This window comes from Balaenoptera ricei, chromosome 6 (assembly GCF_028023285.1).
Source record: "Balaenoptera ricei isolate mBalRic1 chromosome 6, mBalRic1.hap2, whole genome shotgun sequence".
Taxonomy (NCBI): domain Eukaryota; kingdom Metazoa; phylum Chordata; class Mammalia; order Artiodactyla; family Balaenopteridae; genus Balaenoptera; species Balaenoptera ricei.
This window is the reverse complement of record NC_082644.1, coordinates 12418875-12440199: the sequence shown is the minus strand read 5'-3', so window position 1 is coordinate 12440199 and position 21325 is coordinate 12418875. Positions and strand designations below refer to the sequence as shown.

Below are 21325 nucleotides of genomic sequence, written 5' to 3'. Positions count from 1 at the left end.
ACTTTGTGAACCACTACAGAGCTATACCGAGGTGCGGTTGATATTGTGTCTATCAAATAAATACAAACAGTGGTATGAAATTAGAAAATGATTTAACTGTCCCTTTCCTATTTAAAACAAATTTCTGGAGGCGTGGATATGTTTCCCTAAAGTGGGAAGCTTTGGTTATGCCCTGTGCTAAATTGTGAAAATGGAATGAAAAGCCAAGAGGCCTTTCCAAGATCATCGTTAGAATCAGAACTAACACTGGGTTTGGAATCTGGGTCTTCTCTCTGCCCTGCTCCCCACCTTTCCTTTCTCACCCTCTGTCTCCAGCTCTGATTCCTGGGCTCCCAGGGTTACCTTCCAGCAGCCTGGAAGCAAGGGGCAACCTCATTCCACCAGACCCAGGCCGCGGGAAGGGAAATCTGGTGGGCAGGGGGCATGGGCTGCAGGTGTGGGAAGCTCCAGGTACCCACTTGCAGCTTCTGGATGGGCAGCTCTCTTTGGGCAGCAGGAGCCACCCTTACAGGTGCTGCAGCATGGGGGTCCCACCTGCTTCTCCAGCTACTCATCACGGGGATTTGCCTGAGACCGAAGAGGGCCCGGGTCCCCAAATCCATCCACCAGTGAGTGCTGAGCCCAAGACACAGGAAGAGTCAAGACACAGGAAACTTGCAGCGTGCTGTCTGGAAGCAGGGTCCGTGGTGCTGTGGGTAGTCTCACCGAAGTGGTAGGGACGGGGTTGGGATGAATCTGGAGCGTGTTCAGGCAGGGGATAGGTAGGGGTACAGTGGGTGTGAAGGGGAGGCTGGGACATGGGGCGTTGACAGCGGTTCAGCCCTTTCCAGAGCTTGGTGGGAAGGACAGGGCAGGAAGAGAGCAGTAGCCCAAGGATGGAGCAGAGTCATCCTATATGTACCTTTTATTTTATTTTTTAATTTTTATTTTAAAAAATTAAAAAAAATTTTTTTTAATTGACTTTCTTTTTATTTTTTATTTATCTATTTTTGGCCGCACTGCGTGGCATGTGGGATCTCAGTTCCCTGACCAGGGATCGGACCCATGCCCCCTGCAGTGGAAGCGCAGAATCTTAACCACTGGACCTCCAGGGAAGTCCCCCTATGTGTACCTTTTAATGTATTTTTTTCCCACAGAGATTTTAAGTATTTCAGGAGCATGGTTTATTTCCTCCAAAGCTGGCTGATCATAGGGTCACTTAAGAGGTTGTTTGTTTGTTTTATAAATACATTTTACTGGCTCCTGCCTCGGCCCTTATTCCCCCCAGATCTGGCTTAATGATTCTAGCAGCGATCACTGGATACTGAACAGTTTCTTTCTTTTTTTTTTTTTTTTTTTAAATTTAGGACCACATTTTCCTTTCCCCAAGGATTTTTTAATATATATTTATTTATTTATTTTTGGCTGTGTTGGGTCTTCGTTTCTGTGCGAGGGCTTTCTCCAGTTGCGGCGAGCGGGGGCCACTCTTCATCGCGGTGCGCGGGCCTCTCACTATCGCGGCCTCTCTTGTTGCGGAGCACAGGCTCCAGACGCGCAGGCTCAGTAGTTGTGGCTCACGGGCCCAGTTGCTCCGCGGCATGTGGGATCTTCCCAGACCAGGGCTCGAACCTGCGTCCCCTGCATTGGTAGGCAGACTCTCAACCACTGTGCCACCAGGGAAGCCCTGAACAGTTTCTTATGGCTCGACTTACTGCATATGAATATACTCGTTTAGTTTTAAAAGCAAGATTACATTAAAGGAAGTTCGGGAAAGAGAGAAATAAGGGGATGACCCCAGTGCCTCAAGGTTCGAGCAGTTAGTATGCCTGCGATCGTTAGGCTAACGACACAGTTCTCTTCTGTGTTTATTGAATTATTGAACTACTTGCTGTCGTTATGAGAAGTGAAGGGATAAGGCGGCGCTTTACTTCTCAGTGAGCCCCCCTCCCGGCTCGCTTTTGCGCAGGGGTGGCTGAATAGGGGCTCTGGAGCCTCCCATCTGGGGCCGCGGTTCACCTCTGCCAGCTAAGGCCACGTTATGGCCCACCTTCCAGAGTTCTGCCCAGGGCCTGGCAGGGCTGCAGCCCAGGTGCTGTGACGTTGCTCACCTCCTGCAGGCCAGGCCCTCCGCCCCGTGCGCCCTAAGTGACGTGAGCAGCTTACTCAACCTCACTGTCCTGTCCCTCAGCTCCTTTAACTGAAAACTCAGGCCACCATGGCTCCTACTGCAGGGGTCTGGTGTGAGGACTGAGCGGGATAATCCAAGGAAGATGCATAGATTAGTCCTGGACACGTAGGAAGTACCTGATGAATATTCATTATTTTTGCCATTCCTCCCATCGTCAGAGTCTGTGAATTACACTTGAGTTTGTTGTTCCTTTCTTTGGCCAGGGCTAGCCTAAGGCTGGGGGCCTCTTGCCGGCATTCATTCAGGAGGGCTGGGATGTACCAGTCGCCGTGGTGAGTCTATATGGGGGATGGATGGGATTGCTGTGTGTGACAAGGACTTTGGTGGAGGGTAGGGGTCCTAAGCTCGGTGTGTTCATTCGCAGAGTCCCGTGGCTGCGCCCCTGGGAGGAAGAGTGGTCCAGTCCTCGAGATGGCTGAGGCCTTGCTTGCTAGAGGCATGTGTGATGTTTGGTCTCTCCTGTGCTTTTTGAGCGCCTTTTGTGTGCCAGTCCTCCTGCTTAATTAATGCTTTGGGGGGCACAGAGAAGAGAATACGAATGGTAATTGGTCATATGTGACCAGCACCTGGTAGACTACATCGTATTGAACGCTCACAAAAATGCGGTGAGGTGCATTATTATCGCCGGTTTGTAGATGAGAAAACCAGGCACAAATGTTCTAGGGGCTTCCCTGGTGGCGCAGTGGTTAGGAGTCTGCCTGCCAATGCAGGGGACACAGGTTCGAGCCCTGGTCCGGGAAGATCCCACATGCCGCGGAGCAGCTAAGCCCGTGCACCACAACTACTGAGCCCGTGTGCTGCAACTACTGAAGCCTGCGTGCCTAGAGCCTGTGCTCCGCAACGAAGAGTAGCCCCCGCTTACCGCAACTAGAGAAAGCCCGCGCGCAGCAACGAAGACCCAACGCAGCCAAAAGTAAATAATAAGTAAATAAATTTATATAAGAAAAAGTGTTCTAGATAGTTCCAGCTCTTAGGAAAATGCTTCCTTGCTTTGTGGGAGAAGCAGTATATTTGTGCAAGGCGAGTAGTTAGCCCTGGAAGCATGTGCTTTAGAGGCATCTTAATACTTCACAAAGGGATTTATGTGGGAGTTTTCCTTATGAAGGAATGTAACTTTGTCTACCTGCTGGTCTTTTTCAGCGTGTTCGTGTAGCAGGCACTCTTCGGAGTAGGTCCCATATCGACTCATTTACACCTCATTAGAACTCTGTGGCTTAGGTACTAGTATTAACCCCATTTTACAGATGAGGAATCTCAAGTCCACGGAGGCTGAATACCTTGCCCACAGTCACACATGATGAGGAGGTGGCAGAACTGGTCAGGAGCTCAAGCACTATCTCTCCTATGTGTCCCTCTCATATTCCCAGGTGCTTTCTCTTCCCTTTCTGCCTTTTTTCAGAACAAAGCCATGTTATCCTGACTGTCAGGCTGGGCTCCCCAAAGGCTCTTATCTCTCTACCAACAAAAGCCATTCCCTGCTGACTAGGTCACCTGGCATTTCGCTGAGTAGACACCAGCCTCCATAGATAAGCCAGCGGTGGTTTGTGTTGTTATCTCCCTGATGGTTTGCTTTTAATTCAAGTCCATTAATTTATCTAAGATGGAAATGGGCGAGGCCAACACACACACAGTTAAGTGCAGGGCCTGGAGAATGAGGCAGTGCTGATTCTGGAAGGGGAGGCTGGTGATGGGCAGTTCTGATAGTTTCAAGGACCCAGGGAGCGCCGGTGGTGTGTGTACCGACTGCAGGAGGTTCTAGACCTGCCCCTGCAGGGGTCTGTGTGTGAGGCTTCAGAGAGGCAGGGGGAGGGCCCGAGGGGGGACCCGGCAGGGCTGACCACCCCCCATCTTTCTCCTGCTTTACCTGCTTCTCCCCCCAGCAGACGTGGAACTTTGTTCTTGCTTAGCCACCTCATTTCCAGAACAGGGACTGCGGGGGTGATTTTCTAGCATCTCTATGTGTTCTAAATACGAAGGGCCCCGTGCAAATTGATCAGAAACACTAACCGCTGGCTTTTTAAAAATCTGGGGTCTTGGATTATGTCAGGGCTGACTTCCTAAGTGTGATGTTGTACTCAGGTTAGCAAGACATCACCCCTGGCTGGGGGGCGCGGTTGGCAGGGGGTGTTACTGGGTGGAGGGTCTGAGCATCTGTCTGTATTGTTTTTCTTTTTTTTTTTTAACATCTTTATTGGAGTGTAATTGCTTTACAATGGTATGTTAGTTTCTGCTTTATAACAAAGTGAATCAGTTATACATATACATATGTCCCCATATCTCTTCCCTCTTGCATCTCCCTCTCTCCCACCCTCCCTATCCCACCCCTCTAGGTGGTCACAATGTATCGTTTCTTACAACTGCATGTGAATCTACAGTTACTATAAGAAGTTTAAAAAATAGGGTCTTTTAAATACTACAAACTCCAAAGAGGTCCTAGATTTGAATTTTCCAGGAGCAGCATATTTACGTGGTGTTAACGCTTTGCCGATATCCAATAAACATAACAACAGGGTACCAAAACCACTCAAGGCAATAAAAAGGAATGAAGTGCTGATAGTGCTACAGTGGATGAACCTTGAAAACACTATGCTAAGTGAAAGAAGCCAGACACAAAAGACCACATATTGTATGATTCTTTTTATATGAAATATCCAGAGTAGGCAAATCCGTAGAGACGGATAGCAAATTAGCGGTTGCTTCGGGCTGGGAGTAGCAGAGATGGGAGGGCGTGGGGAGGGGCAGTTGATGACTGTGGGGTTTCTCTTTTGGGTGATGTTCTACAATTAGATTGTGGTGATGGCTGCGTAACTCTGTGACGAGACTAAAAATTGAACAGTTTAAATGAGTGAATTGGCTGGTATGTGAATTATATCTCAATAAAGCTGTTAAAAAAAAGTAGGGTCCTTTGACAGTTTTAAGAGAAGTAATAACAGTCCTTTGGAAAGAGCTGGTGTCTTCTACATACAAGCACTTCCGGACGCTGGTTGGAACTCCTCAGTTCAGGCCGCCGTCCTGGGGCATCTTCTTGGCTCTCTCATAAACCAGGTTCACAGGCCTCCTACTCAAACCACAGTGGTGTTTCCGATGGCTCATCCCGAGGGAATGAAGACTCAGTGTGTGCCAGATGTTTTGCCAGGTGCTTTCACACGCTTTCTTGAACTTCTTACAGCCCTGCACTCAACGGTAGTCGTTTCATGCCCGCGTTTTATATGTGAAGAGAGGGTGGGGTCCCAAGGAATATACACAGCAGTGGGGGGAGGCAGCAGGAGTCAGAATCAGAACTTGGGGCTCACCAACCCCAAAGGCCATCCTTTCCCGGTCCGATGCCAGGCTGGGTTGATGATCTGTCCCTCACGTCTTACAAGAGCGGAGAGAAGTCAACAGTCAGGCAGAAGCCAGGCTCTCGTAGGGACAGATGGCTTAGGAAAGTCACCAGGGAAAAGGCCTGTGAGTTCCATGCAAGTCATTTCCAGGCTCTGTCCTCAGAGGAGGATCTCTGCTCCCTCCGGAAATGAGTGTGACACTCTGCCCTGTTCCCTGGAGGAGCTCTTCCCAGGAGAGCTTCTATTTAAAGAGAACTGTGGGAAAACATGTGGAGGCTTTTCGTGGACACGTTTCTGAGTGTCCTTAGCTCTTGGAGGAAATGTGTTTATTTCCCTGAAGCCCTCAACTTTGCCTGTGTCCTGAGTTTTCAAGGGTTCATAACTCTAGGAGCTGCTTTTGGATATGGAGGGAACCAGGTATTTTTGGTCAGTGATAATGCTGTTGTGTAGTAAACAGGACCCTGGTGGTAAAGCGGGCATGAGTGAATGGCGGTTTCGCAGAAGAAATCAGTGGGAAAAGGCTTGCCCTCAGTTAGTGATGCTCAGAGTGGAGCTCCCAGGGAGCTTATTAAAAGTTCAGGTTCTCGGCTTCCCTGGTGGCGCAGTGGTTGAGAATCCGTCTGCCAAGGCAGGGGACACGGGTTCGAGCCCTGGTCTGGGAAGATCCCACGTGCTGCGGAGCAGCTGGGCCCGTGAGCCACAACTACTGAGCCTGCGCATCTGGAGCCTGTGCTCCGCAACAAGAGAGGCCGCGACAGTGAGAGGCCCGCGCACCGCGATGAAGAGTGGCCCCCGCTCGCCGCAACTAGAGAAAGCCCTCGCACAGAAACGAAGACCCAACACAGCCAAAAAAAAAAAAAAAAAAAAAAATTCGGATTCTCAGGTCCCACCCCAGACCTACAGAATCCGAAAGTCTGGGTGATGTCCAGGAACCTGGGTTTTAATAAGCTCTCAAGATAATTTTTATACACCCTGAACTTTGAGGAACATAGCACCCGATGATCTTACCTATGCTTGGAGTTGAGCAGGAAAATCTGATTGTGTTCCCAGGAGGGCATGTCCTGATCTTGCAGGGTGGCGTGGGAGCTGGAAGGGAGCATTCATTCATTTGTTGAAAATAGGTATTGAGCACTTCTTATGTCTAGGCACCTACCCCCTGCTCTGAGGGAGTTTACATCCCGGCGACAGGAGGTGGGAGGGGGAGAGTCAGAGAGTAAAGTACGGAAACGATGCAGAAACTACTGCACATGGGGGTGCGACCCTGGGATGGTGACATTTAACCCAATCAGAAGGAAGAGGGATGTGACCTTGGGATGGTGATATTTAACCGAATCAGAGGAGGAGGGATGAGACCCTGGATGGTGACATTTAACCCAATCAGAAGGAGAAAAACAAGATGCCCAAGGAAAGAGCAAGGTGAATGGATTTCCAAAGAAAGAGCACTGCTTGTGCAAAGACCTGGAGGTCGGGGAGTTGGGCAGGTCAAAGAGTGAAGCAAGGCCGGGGTGGCCTGAAGGTGGTGAGCAGGGGGTAGGTGGCAGAGATTATGTTGGAGAGATGATCAGGGACCGGTCTTCAGGACCAAGAAAAGGAGTTAGAATTTCACTCTAGAGATGGTGGACAGCTACCGAAGGCTTTTTGGAGGAGGGCAGGTGATGAAGCCAGGGGCGTGACTAGGGAGATACTGCCCAAACTGTGATTGCTACAAAGTCAGGTTTTCGTCCTTTTTTTCTTTTTCTTTTTCTTTTTGCCAGGGGCAGGGGGACACAGTTTAAGAAGAAGACTTGAAATCACTTTGTCAGAGTTTCTATGTTAGTATTTTACAGATGGAACAGACTTGTATTAGAAGTGTATATCCTCATTGCTTTTGTTAGGTAACATTATATGTTATATGTATTACAATACCAGCTATGTATTTACCCATTTAATTACATATACTACTACTTATAAAAAGTAAATTTTGTCAAAAGAAAATTTAGCTCAAATGTCCGTATTTTCAAGCATATGAAGCCAAGCTCAGTTGATTACAATTGAGCAGCGTCTGCAAGATTTGATCCACTTCAGAAATCTGAGCTCACTAGCATTGCCTGGGCTGGCATTTTCTTAGCTGAGAACTGCTTACCTGGGTATAGAAAATCTAATATTTAGAGGAATGATTCATTGCTTTAGGCGTCAAGAGTCCTGGGTTTTGTCTTCTTGGTTGTGTAAGTTTGATTCAACCTTGGACACGTCATTTCAGTTTGTATTTCAGTGTCTCTGTGCAGAAGATGAGTAATAATAATCATGGTAACTGGGCGAGAGCTCTTCAGGACCTAGGAGAGACAACATGTGCAAAGGCCCTGTGGCAGAAGGGAGGAGGCTGAAAGATGGCCTGTGTGTTTGGAGATCAGAGTGCAAGGGGTAGATGGTCCAGGGTGATTTGTAGAGGTAGGCAGGGGCCAAGCCAAGATCTTGAAGACCTTGTTGGGAACTTTAATTTTTATCTGAAGAGTAAGGGGAAGCCGTTGGAGGATTTAAATTGGGGAGTGACATGTTGACATGCCGTCTCATTGAGTCCTCATAACAAATGTATGGGGTACGTAATATCCCTATTTTAAACCAGCACAGAAACTCAGGGTAGTGGAGATTAAGTAGCTCACCTTGCTGGTGGGGGGTGGAGCCAAGAAACAAACTCAGGTGAACCTGACTCCAGAGGCCTCTGTCCTCCGTATCAGCCTACCTCAATAATAATATAACAATAACCGCAGTTTTCAAATGCTTTGAACTCATAGGATGAAAGATCTCCCTTAAATTACAAAGTGGTATTATGCCGCAGAAATCCGAGTGGTGATGAGAGAGTGGATATGCCGGGGAACTTCTAAAAGGCCCCGTCTGCATGGCTGCGGTCCAGCATCCTCAAGTTCCTTGCCGTCTGGTAGGGGGCGTCTCGCAAGCCAGCTATCAGCACAAGGAAGGGCTTGCCGGCTCTGGCCCGCCATTTGACACTGCCATTGTCCGTAAGGACTCATTGTCCTTGAAATGTGCCCGAGCTCTGTGCTTTCAGCGGTTTTGAGCTGGGGAATCAGATCAGGGCAGGTCGTGCGTGGTTTCACTGGAGGAGTCGTGCCAAGTTTCTGCTTTCTCCTTCTTGGGTAGTCGGCTGGCTTAAGTGAATTCTTAGAGTCTGGTGGTAGAGATCACCATCTCAATTTTGAACCCAAGAAGCCCTTGTTCGGGGTCGAAATGGGGAAACAGCTGCTGGCCCGCAACCCTTGAAGCTCCTGTTGGTGACGACGCGTGTCTGTTCCTTTCTAGTTGACCATGTGGTTCCCGAGCCTGGGACCAGCCTGCTGGCTGCCTTCGACCAGTGGAGGGAATGGGCCGACAGCAAGTCCTGCTGCGACTACTCTCTGCACGTGGATATCACCGAGTGGCACAAGGGCATCCAAGAGGAGATGGAGGCCCTGGTGAAGGACCACGGTAGGTAGTGCTGCCCCAGCACCTTCTGGGGATATTTCCTTCTCAGCCCACGAGCTGGCTGAGCTCTGAAGGAGAGCTCTGGGAAGAGTGCTGATTGGTGCCTTCTGCACCCCCGTGCCTGCCAGGAGGGAGGGCTTAGGCTGCAGCTCGTGCTGATTGCAGGTGGCCAGACAGCTAGTCACAGCTTACTGGTGTGAGCGAACTGTGTGCACCAGCCAGGCTGGAGAGTTGAGACTGTGAGAGTGATTTGCCCTCAAAGGATAACATGGATATCCCAGGGAGGATTCTGGGCGGTCTTAGGAGAGAGCCCGGGACCCTGCGTACAGGACTTGAGCAGTCTCCTCCTGCAAACCCAGAAGAATCAGGGTAGGTTTGAGGGTGATGAGGCTTTGGGACCACCTGCGGGGTCTGTCTTTGTCCATAGGACTATTTAGGGGAACAAGATTCTAAGGATTGGGTTCTGAAAGATTCCCAGGGAGGCTGGGGGAAGTCTTAACTACCTCAAGGTGCCTCTGGGACCCTCTTGTCCACAGGAACCTTGGGGGTTTGGGTGGTGTTACCAGACCACATCATCTTTGGGCGTCTCCTTGACCTTGGCTATAGACTAGAGGTCACATGGGGTCACATGTTGCCCTCTTTGGATCCTAATCGTCAAGGAAGCATCTATGCTTTAGGGTTCTGGGACTGCTAGGCTCAGAAATGCCATGAGCTATGAGTAAAATCTAGGCATGGATCTGGTAGCTATCCATAGATTTGGTAGAAAAAGCCTAGAATAAAAATCTGGAGTCTTGGGTTTATCTCTCTGCTCTTCCAGAAGCTAGCTGTGTGACCTTGGGCAAATCACTTAAATTTTATGAGTCTCAATTAGGAAAAAAAATCTCACATGAGGATATTGGGTTAGCTACCTTAAGATTCATTGCAGCCTGAAGGTCCCATGTGAAAGAAACTAGGTAACCCTTGACCTTTCTCACTTTTGAGAGTACCAAGACTCAAAGGGATTCAATACTTATAATAAATTTACTCCACATCAGCCTGGAGGGTTCCCATAGCAACTGTTGCCTAGCAAGGGACAAGGGCAGGGATGTCCTGAGGCATTGAGCCCAGGCAGCTTCCAGCACCCCCGGCAACTTGAATTAAGCTCCAAGGCTAGCAGGTTGTCAGTACAGTTGTTTACCATTGTGATGAATGTTGAGCAGGGATGTTTGGTCTGGTGCCTCTGGAAGCAAGAACTAAAATGCCGGGGTGAGAATTGTGACATCTGCTTGTCACACTCACGGCCCTTTTCTTGTTAAAAACGTTTCTTAAAAATCAGCCTGGAAGGCAATCGGTTTACCAGAGAAACGACATTTATTATAGATCTTCATCTGCAGGGTCTTCTAATTCATCTTCTTGTTAAAGTCACAACAGTTAGGAGCAACTTTTATGTTTAACTTTTCACTTTTAATTGTGATAAAATACAACATAGTGTACACTTTACCACGTTAATCATCTTTAAGTGTGCAGTTCAGTGACGTTAAGGACATTCACATTGTTGTGCAGCCATCACCACCATCCATCTGCAGACCTTTTTTCATCTTTCCAAAATGAAACTCTGTACCCATTAAACAATAACGTCCCCTTCTCCCTCCTCTCAGCCCCTGGCAACCCCCATTCTACTTTCTGTGTCTATGAATTTGGCCTATAGGTGGAATCCTACAGTATTTGTCCTTTTGTGACTGGCGTATTCCCCTTAGCAGAATGTCCTCGAGGCTCATCCATATTGTAGCCTGTGTCAGAATTCCCTTCCTTTTTAAGGCTGGATAATATCCCATTGTATGGATGGACCCCATTTTGTTTATCCATTCATCCACAGACACATTTTGCTTCCACCTTTTGGCTATTGTGAGTAATGCTGCTGTGAACGTGGGTGTACAAATACAGGCAATTTAAAATTTTGATATAGTTTTAACTTTAGAGAAAATTGTAAAAATACTAAAAAGAATCCTTATGCACCCTGTTGCCAGATTCGCCAGTTTATATTTTACCACATTCGCTTTATCATTCTCTGTCTCCATCTCTGTCTCTCTTTGTCTCTCCCTCTTTCTCTCTCTGACTTTCTGTCTCTCTGCATACATATGCATAATATTATTACTTCCTTATTCCCTTCCAGATTATTGGTTTATGTATTTGTCACATCTCCACCTCTCTGTTTTGTCTGTCCACTAGGGGTAAATTCCTTCCTCGTGTACATGGCTTTCAAAGATCGCTTCCAGCTAACGGATTCCCAGGTAAGAAAAGCCTGCTCGCTGGCATTCGGTATGTTCGGACCACTGCTGTTGTCTTGAAAGCTGCCTCCAGTGAATGCTCACAGGAAATGGCTGGTGGATGAAGCCCCTGATGTAACTCCCTTTAGGGAGGGTACGAACCCAGTGCCCTGGTCCCCCAGGACAGGTGTTCCACCAGGCTCTGGAATCAGCCACCTGCCGTGGACCAGTGTGACCGAGAGGTGTTCCCCGACCCTCTTCAGTAAACCTGGTGCAGAGAAGGTGTCACCCAAGAGCTTCTCCTAATTCAAGCCCTTTTAGGTTACGCTGCCTCTGTTAACTATCTGTTAATTACCGAGAGGTCCTGCTCTGCCACTTGTGGCCAGAAACACTGCCCTCGGGCGTGTCAGAAAAGCCGGCCTTAATAGAAGCAGCGAGGGGTCCCGGTGCTGGTCCCTGTGGCTGTCAGGGTGGTGGTTGTACTTGTGACCAGGAAGGCAGAGGTCCCTGTCTCTGATCCCACCCCCTCCCTCTCTCAGATCTATGAAGTCCTGAGCGTGATCCGGGACATTGGAGCGATTGCCCAAGTCCACGCGGAAAACGGCGACATCATCGCAGAGGTATGTGCTTTCTCTTCATCACCTCGACGTGACCCACAGGGTGAGAGGCAGGCTCGAGAGTGGAGCGGCTTCCATAGCTCAGCTCCAGTGGGGAACAGCGGAGTGACCCAGTGGGACCGTGCAAACAGCCTCGCTGACAGCGCGAATGCTGGGGGTGCACCTGCCCCTCGGCATCTTCTGGAGGACGTGTAGCCTTTCCACAGAGAAGTCCTTCCCCTCGGCGCTGTGACGCAGCTGCCTGTGGAAGTCCACGTATAGATATTTTACTCTGTAGCCCAGGGCTGGGGACACAGTGGCTTTCGGCATCCCAGGGGACAGCTGTACATACTTGGGAGGCTGTAACCGATCTGTCGTAGCTCGGGCAGCACTGAGAGCCGGGTACCGTGCCCTCTCTTCGTGGGGTCTTGGGATGAGGGCTCAGTGGTCAGCGTGCCATTTTGCTGTCTTGCCCGAGTAATTTTTACCCACGTCTCAGCAGTCGGAGCCATCTGGGATCCAGCTCCCCCTGAAAGCCTGCTTTTCTTTAAACATTGCAGGAACAACAGAGGATCCTGGATCTGGGCATCACGGGCCCCGAGGGACATGTGCTGAGCCGGCCCGAGGAGGTGAGCGCCTGTTGAACGGAATGCATGAATCCATGTTCTGGGGCGGGCGCCACCAGAGCCACAGAGAGCCCACTTCCTGCCTGTTGAGAATGGGGCTTCTTGGGTGCTGATTTTGGTCCCTCTGAGAAAGTCACATCACCCATTGAGAAGTGTCTATACAGGCAAAGTGAAGGGTTAGACTGTGCTATGGGGTAAAGCAGTATGGCTTGTTTAGCCTAAAGACTCCTCTTTCTGTCTCTAATTCTTCAAGCCCTTTCTTGGGTAGACAGACACAAACAGCTTTTTATTAGCATCCAGCAGTTGGGGTTTTGTGGTTCATAAGCCAGGGCCTCCAAAATCTTACCATAAAAGCTCTTCTAAGTGTCTAGAAAGCAGAAGGGGGACTGTAAGTTTTTCCGTGATAAGTCTGCACAGGGTATAACATAATCAGCAGAGTGTGGGAGACAGAATCTTTCAAAATCGAGGAGGGAAGATTCAGAGCAGGGTTCTTGCTGGCCCCGACATTGAGAGTCACTGTCTTGGGTGGCGAGGCTTGTGAGTGAGAAGGGGGTGCTCACATCTTATGTGGCAGAGAACCTGTTTTTCTAAATTAGAATCTGTGGCCTCTGAATACTTTTCAGGAGTTGGCTCTTTAATGAAAGGCTCAAGGTCAGACGTTGGAGGACTTGGCAGCTCTGAGCAGAGGATGCTGGGGGTCTCATGGAAATGAATAGATTTTGTCCTTCCTGGAAAAGAGACAGGCAGAGAGGGCAGATAAAATCATCACGGGAGTGGATGGTGACTTAAAATTAGGATTTTTCCTCCTGGAAACAGGTGGAGGGAGATGCTGGGTGAGAGGGGTACGGATGGGACCAGGGCCCCCAAATCGCAGAACTTTAGGGCCAGGACGTCCCCTCTGAGTCTGGGAAGGGGTCACGTTAGGCCCCGTGGGCTCTGCTCCTCCCAGAAGAAAATGGATTCTGAAGGTGTGGCATTGAAGGAGCCATCAAATGGGCTGCCTGGTTCGGGTGAGGTGGCTCGTCTCCCCAGCCTTTTCCCTAGGCTTTGGGGGAGGGAGGGATGAGGCTGGAAAAGGAGAAAGAATGTAGGAAAGAGGCAGAAAAAAAGCAAAGGTAGAAGCCACTTAGAATGTCTTGCACACACTGAGGGCCTACAGTTCCTTGTTCTGCCCTTTTACTGCGTGTGAGCACATAGACACACACACAGATACACACACAGAGTCACAGACACAGACATATGCACAGATACACACACAGATACACAGAGACACACACACAGAGACATGCATGTTACAGATACACACAGACATACACACAGAGGCACACAGATACATACAGAGCCACAGACACACAGTCACACACGTGCACATGCACACCAGGGCACCTTCATTACCATCTGAGGCCCTGGGGTCATTTGTCTCAGATGAAAGGATGGAAGCTGTTACATTTTCACCGTTGTGTGGTCCCTCTCCAGGCCCTGGGATGCAGGTCCTTTCACAATCACCAGCCTTCCTGCGCGCGCGGAAGAGCTGAACCGGAGCTGGCGCGAGGGTGCAGGAGGCTGAAGTGACCCCTTTAGGCCCCTGTGTTGTTGGCTGCGGGGAGCCCCAGGCTGTGACCGTGGCTGGAGGGCAGTGATTTGGGGATGCGGGTCGCGGGAGAGGCAGACAGTCCCAGTAGCCGACGCTAAAAATACCTGAGGCTGGTTTTATACACAAGGGTGCACACACACAAGTGCACACATGTACACACACGTGCACACTCACGCACACGTGTACACACAAACACACAATGTGTGTGCACATTCACACACATGCACATACATGTACACGCACACGTGCAGACACCATCTCACTTGCACAGATACTCCGAAGATTCCTTTCTGTGCCTTTGTTTCCCCTTCAAGGCTGGCCTCGGTGATCATTTTAACCGCATCTCCCTGGATAAAGCTGTGGGAGTGGGAAGGGCGGCGCAGGCATGACGGTCCCCAGACCCATCCTCCTTGGAGGTGGTTGGCCCTGCGTTCAGTCTTGAAACAGTTTTGGGATCAGGCCTTGGAGCTGCAAGGTCTCCAGGAGGGGCAGAGGGATGCGTCTCCCTTCTTTTCCTTGTAAGCCCCGCCGGGAGCTAGCATTTCCTGAGTACCCAGAGGTGCCAGACACTGTGCGTAACAGCCCACATTTCAGCTTTAGAGCGTCCTGTGAGGGCAACGCAACACAGCCTCCTTCGCACAACTCCAGGGGGCGCCATTCAGTCCATTGCACGGCTGGATCCAGGGGACCCATTCCATTCTGCTGCCTGTGTGTGGTGCCGCCCGGAGGTGTCCTGCGGTGAAGTGTGTCTCTCGTGGAAAGAAATCACTGGGGTGTGAAGTTCAGCATCAGAGAGCTAGAAAGTGCAAGCAGTATCCTGCCTGCCCTCCCGACCCCCTCAGTGTGTACACACACACACACCCCGGAGCCCAAGCTCAGTGGGAAGCCAGCGGGCCTGTGTAACCAGGTGGCGACACCTGGGGCTGGCCTGCATTGGAAAGTGGACTCTCGCCTCATCCGGGGGCTGGGCCGGATCAGCTGAGAAGAGGAAGAGGATATTGTCCTCTGAGAAAAGCAAACGCCCCTCTTCCTGATACCTGGGGCTCCTCGTGAGAGCCGCGCGCTTGTTTCCATTTCAGAGCCTTCCCGGGGGCTTGCTTCCGTCTCTCCCACCGTCTGCTTTGCATCCCCAGGTCCGTGCAAACCCCAAATAGAAAGCAAGCCTGCCCTGGGTTTACTGAACAGGCCAAAGCTATCAGAGGAGAGGGGTCCTGGTTGCTATTCTGACCACAAACATCAAACGTGTTTTTCCACATTGAGGCCCGGGAGACTTCTCTTGTAGCCGCTGTTGCACTGCGAACCTCAGAATCCCCAGCTGTAGATTGCGAAGGCTCCTTTAGGGGCTGGCAGAGCGGCAACGCTCCAACACGGGGAGCTTCTGGCTCCTTGGGAGGGTCCTGTGGTCTCACGAGAGGCTGCTTTGGGGACTTTCTCTTCTGTCTGCTTTCCACGGTCACCGGCCTCTCAGCTGATTCAGAGGCACCGACTCGAGGCCGGGCACAGCATGCGGTGCTCCCCCTGAGCAGGTGCACTTCTAGGTCAGCCCTGTGAGCGGCCAGGCACCAGCTGCCCCCTTCTCCCTTGGCTGCTGGGGGTGGTTTTTTAGTTCATCGCCAGGGATCTGTTAACAGTGTGTTAAACCCTCTGTAAGAGATAAAGAGGATAAAACATGGATGCATTCTGAGGGAACTGAGCTTTCGAGTCCGGTAAGGAGATATTGCCAATGCACAAGAAACAGTTAAGAACATCCAAAAATGTAATTCCTTCCTGGTTTTATGATCCATATCGCCAGCATCATGACGGTTAACTTCTGCTTGAACCACACAAAACCCGTTCTTCTTTCTGCTGCCCTTTCCAACCCGACCGTGTGAGATTGCCAGTCGGATTTCCCCCAGTTTTCAGCTGAGAAGATTGAAAGGGAGACGATAGGGGATGTGGAAATCTAGAAACCTCCTGTCCGTCAGTGGTACCCAAGCACGTGTTATGATGGAAGCCTGTGGGGGGCATCGAGGTGGATGAGAAAGTGGGCCCTTCTGAGAGGGATTCCAGACAAGCTGGGGAGGAAGGGGGAGATGCAAAGTTAAGTAGGGGCGTGGCATATGATGGGGTTCGGAGCCAGTTACAGCTGTAAGACAGGTGTCTGGGGAGTTCCCTGGTGGCCCAGTGGTTAGGATTCCTGGCTTTCACTGCTGTGGCCTGGGTTCGGTCCCTGGTCGGGGAACTGAGATCCCACAAGCCATGTGGTGTGGCACAAAATAAACAAACAGAACACACACACACACACACACACACACACACACACACACACACAAAGACTGGTGTCTGGGAGGAGAGTGGGCACCGGAGGTAAGGGTGACAGAATTCTTGATGGGGGAGGGAACCTCCTAACCGGGCCTTGAGGTATGGGATGACTGGGGTATGCAGACAGCTGGGGGCCTGGGCCGCAAGGGGAGTGTCGTGTACTGACACTTCTTGCGTGCCTGTACAGGTTGCGTTGCTCCCTGGACCTTGGGGCGGCTCATCTTTAAAATCAGAAACCAGGGCTTAGGTGACCCCCTAAATCCCTGACAGCTCTGTAAGGAGACAATTACAAAATTTTATTTTTAAACTGTAATACTGTTGTCATAATATTGAAGCCAGAGTTCACTGTGTGTTTATGTTTTGTTTTTTTTTTTAATTTATTTATTTTTGGCTGCACTGGGTCTTTGTTGCTGCGCGCAGGCTTTCTCTAGTTGCGGAGAGCGGGGGCTACTCTTCGTTGCGGTGCGCGGGCTTCTCATTGCGGTGGCTTCTCTTGTTGCAGAGCACGGGCTCTAGGCGCACGGGCTTCAGTAGTTGCAGCACGCGGGCTCAGTAGTTGTGGTGCACGGGCTTAGTTGCTCCAAGGCATGTGGGATCTTCCCGGACCAGGGCTCGAACCCATGTCCTCTGCATTGGCAGGCGGATTCTTAACCACTGTGCCACCAGGGAAGCCCTGTGTGTTTATGTTTAACATAAGACGGTTTATGTTTAATATCAGAGGCATACACATACATGTACACCAGAATGGTACACGGGATCCTTCCATGGTTCTGGGTGAAAGGTGGAGACGTGGGGATTACATGACCTTCTCTCTCCGCGAGGTGACCTTAGAGCCTCTGCCCTCACTGCAGGCCTGTTGTCCGACTAGGGGGTGGGGAGGGCTCAGAGCTCACCTTCCAGCGGATGAGCCAATCCAGACAGGGCCCTGGGACCCAGATTCTCCCACCAAATCAGTCTTCACAGAAGCCAGTGCCCCAGGGTAGGGCCCCCTAGAACGGGCACTTCTGCTCCATTTACTCTCTAATCAGCATGACTGTGCATTCTGGTTCACCCGGGGCAGTCCTGGTCCAAACCCGTCGCCCCGTGAAGTTATGAATAGCGCCTCTGTTCGCTTTCAGAAGAGTCTGGTTTGGGACAGTGAATTTGGGCAGTCGCCCGCACCCCTGGAACCCATGCAGCTTCTAGTGGCGTCCTGTTTGCATTTCACCCTGTGGACTTTTATGGTGACCGCAGAGATGCAAGACGTCCCTCCTCTGTGCTGCCTGGGCTAGAGGCCCTTGTGTTGCAACTGGAGCCCAGGAGAGGGGAGGCTGATTGTTCAGCTATGCCAGGAATTAAAAACACTTGGATGTTTAATGAGCTTTTTCAAGAGCTGTTTGGTTTGCCTTTGGGTCTCGAGACATCTCTCTTCACATAGCTGAAGCCCAAGAGACCAAATGTGAAACATGTCCTCGTATATTAAATTAGATCACCCCTTAGCGCAGTTGCAGAACTTCAGCTCTTGGCCGAGCTGCCGTAGAGACTGGTTAGCTAAGATGATTCAGTCCGGAGCTTTGGTCATTTCTTATGAAAAGTAGCAGCTCTTTATGGAACAGCCTAGCTTTAACCATTAACCCAAAATGAAGTCACTTATTTGCTCAGTAAACATTTTTGAGCACCTGCTGGGTACCAGGCGCTACCCAGGGAGAACTGCCTGGAGGATGCAAAAAACCAAGGAAGACCCAGTCCCTTGCCTGGAAGAGCTGAAGCCAGCCTTTTTGCCAGGATTCGGGAGGGAGCAAAAGGCTTTCTGAGGTCCTCTGTTACATCGTCTCACTTGCTCCTTCAGCTTCTCATGCTAAGCACACACTGCTGATTCCCCTGTGCGATATAACGGTCTAAGAACTAGTCTCACCTGATCAGGTATTTAGCAGTAATCCCTTGGGGTCTTTGGGACATCATTCACTGAAGCATCAGGTTTAAAGAATCAGGTTACTGGTTAGAGCAGCCCTCCCATCTTGTGCTGAAGGGTGTACCAGTCTGTGGCTGGTGATGATCGGTTTGCCTATACAGAGGGACCTTTGGTTTAAACAAATCTGCCTGCTCTGTTCCCAGAGCCCTGTGAGGTCACATTGTTTCTTGGGTGATGCTGGCTTCATTTGTGGGCGTGGGACAGAAGCCCAGCTCAGAAATTCCATCGCTGAGTGTTTTGACTGGAGACCATGCCCCTGGAGTGAATGCACCAAACTGGGAGCCATTCGTTTCCAAGCATGGCGGTTCTCAAACATTAGCAAGTGTAAATATCACCTGGGGTCCATAAGAGCCACATTTCTGGGTCCCACCCCCAGAGTTACTGATCCTGTGGGTCTGGGGAAGGGCCCGAGGCACCTGAGAATCTGCATGTCTTACGGACCCCCGGCTGATGCAGACCACGCTTAGAACCATCCACAAGGGCCGGGAAGGAATTGCCCCGTCCTTTCAGCCAATCAGTATTGAGTGACACTGGGCAAGTCACGTCCCCCGCCTGCAGTGCCCCTCAGGGTAGAGCCCTGAGGACACAGTGGTCTCTGGTTCACCGTGGCCTCTCCCGGTGAGGGGTAGGGTAGAGACGGGCTCAGGGAACAGACTGAGTGTGGGTACAGTTCTCACGCTTGGATGCCCTACTGCAGGTCGAGGCTGAAGCCGTGAACCGCTCCATCACCATAGCCAACCAGACCAACTGCCCCCTGTACGTCACCAAGGTGATGAGCAAGAGCGCCGCGGAAGTCATCGCCCAGGCCCGGAAGAAAGGTAAGTGCCGCCTGCGGTCTGACTGCACGCAGGTTCCAGAGGGGAGGGGGACGGGGCGAGGGGGGAGGGGGAGGGCTGCTTTTCCAACCCCTCCTGCCAAGTGGGTCGCCCTGCTCTCCTCACGTTCCAGCATTAACCTAATTACAGCTGGGCACGGCGGGGAGCTCCAGTTTCTTGCTTGTGTTCCGGGGCCGCGGCCGTGTTGGTATCTATTTAAAGCCGCGCACAGCGCAGGGTGGGTGGACGGGCACACTTGCCTCCTGCCCCCACTTCTGTAGAGAAGTTGGAGTTAATTTGATGCAGTCTAAATGGACCAGACACATACACAGATGACGTCAGTCCATGTGCCACAGAATCCTGGGGAACGTTCTATTGCTAAATACCGTTCCCCTCCGTGACTGGTAGTGATTTCCGCTGGGGTGTGTGAGAGAGTCTCATGGGGGCGTAGGATGGGGATTTTGCCCTGGCCGCCCTCGTGTCCTGTTCTCCTTGTGCTGGAGTGGCTCTCTGTAGTTTATAGCGATATATTCTGGGCTGAGGCTGGTCCTCTGTTCCAGCGGGAAGGTTCTTGGAAACTAATTTACTAAGTGCTGCTTCCAGAAGATGTGCCGTGAGCCCCTTATCCATTATGAATGCAGCACAGCCCTACTGAACCTGCCTTCAACTCTGAGTACGGGTAATCACACCACGCGGTCTGTGCTTGGGCGTGTAGCTCCACTTACAGAAAGAAAGCCTGATCCTGTTTAGTGGACTTGGGGTGGATCTTGGCTGGATCAGAACATGAGTGTCATAGAAGAGTCCTCCCTCCCTCCCTCCCTCCTTTCTTCCTTCCTCCCTCTCTCCCCGTTTTATTTCCCAACCCGATTGCCTCTTTGCATTTCTCCAGCTCGGTGTCTCCATTTCTCTCTTGACTTTCTTCTAGCTTTCTCCTGGTCTCTGTACCACTTTCTTGGTGTCTCTCTCTCCCTCCCCACGACCCCTCATTCTTTTTCGATTCCTTTGTCTCTCTCCATGTGTCTTTCTTTCTCTGTCAGCAAGGGAGCAGTCTGACCTCTCTGGTTTGTTTCTGGTTCTCTGTGGGATGTGATCCACATGGATCCGGATTTTTTCACTGGTGGGTGAGTTGGTGCAAGACTTAGAACAAATTGCTCAATGACCACTGAGTCAGCCTCTCCCAGGAGCTGATAGCCTCTAGATGGACCCAGCAATGAATTCCTAGCCCCTGTTCTTTGCAGCTCCCCTGGGGTCTTTGTCCTTAGGCTCTTCGTGAAATGGTTGCTGCGTTACCAGTTTTTTGGAAACCTGCCCTCTCCTGGCAGCTAGAAGGAACTGCCTTTCTGAAATGGAACATTCACTTAGAATCAGCTCTGAGTTGTTTCTAGGAGACACGTGGATGATTACTGCCGGTGACCCTCCCTCACCTGGGCCCTTTATCACCCAGGCACACATTTGCAATACGGGAATCAGCCTCAGCACCCAGCGCTAATCACAGAATCGCTGCTTCCCTGTAGCAGGGTGGAGCGGACAGCTGGCTCGACGTGTGCAAAGGGGAGGTTGGGGGCAGCTTATTTTAGTAACCGTACCATACCCAGATGAAAATAAGAGACAGAAAGTTAAGCGAACATTTTAATATAGTTTTAATATAATTCAACATTCAATTTAGCAGAATTTAAACACCGAGGCCATGTTTTCCAATTCGGAGTCTCACTTGTCTGAATTTCAAGATGGAGGTGTCTCGGTTCTGGGGCGGGTAGCACTGGCCCTGCTCGGGGGCCGCAGAGGGAGCTCTGGGCCCCAGGCCTCCCTGCCGGCGGTGCTGCGGCTCCTTCTCCTTTCTGTGTCTCAGTTTTCCCAACTGAGGATGCGGAGCTGGGGTCCAGGCCCTCTCAGGTACCTGCGACTCAGCGCCCCAGGATGTCCCTCTGTTGTCTTTATGACTTAGACCCTGTGTGTGTACTGGGGGCTGAGCACCAAGAAGGGACCACTTCTGTCTATTCATTTAGAACCTTCGGGGTGTGAGTCCAACTGTGCCTGCTTTGTGGTTCCCAGGGCGGCTCTTGCATTCAGACAGTGTCCCTGTAGCCCTTGAAAGCCTTTGCTTTAGATGAACTTGAGCTGCCAGAAAGGCATTTCCAGTGCATCTGGGTGCTAATGAGCAAGGAGAAATCCTCACCTGCTTGTAGGCGCTTAGGTTCTTTCCATCTTGTTGGAACTTCATAACAACTTTGGGAGGTGGCCGGGGCAGGA

The 21325-nt window shown here is 50.8% G+C and overlaps 1 protein-coding gene across 2 annotated transcripts in view; it reads left to right on the top strand.

The window, feature by feature from the left end:
• Positions 1-21325, top strand: part of DPYSL2 (dihydropyrimidinase like 2) — a 112824-nt gene that overhangs the window by 71470 nt on the left and 20029 nt on the right. For both annotated transcript variants that reach the window (XM_059926854.1, XM_059926855.1), the window contains exons 4-8: positions 8785-8949; positions 11155-11216; positions 11732-11812; positions 12349-12417; positions 18958-19078. In XM_059926854.1, coding sequence (XP_059782837.1) covers positions 8785-8949; positions 11155-11216; positions 11732-11812; positions 12349-12417; positions 18958-19078 — 498 coding nt within the window. The remainder of the gene's footprint in view (positions 1-8784; positions 8950-11154; positions 11217-11731; positions 11813-12348; positions 12418-18957; positions 19079-21325) is intronic.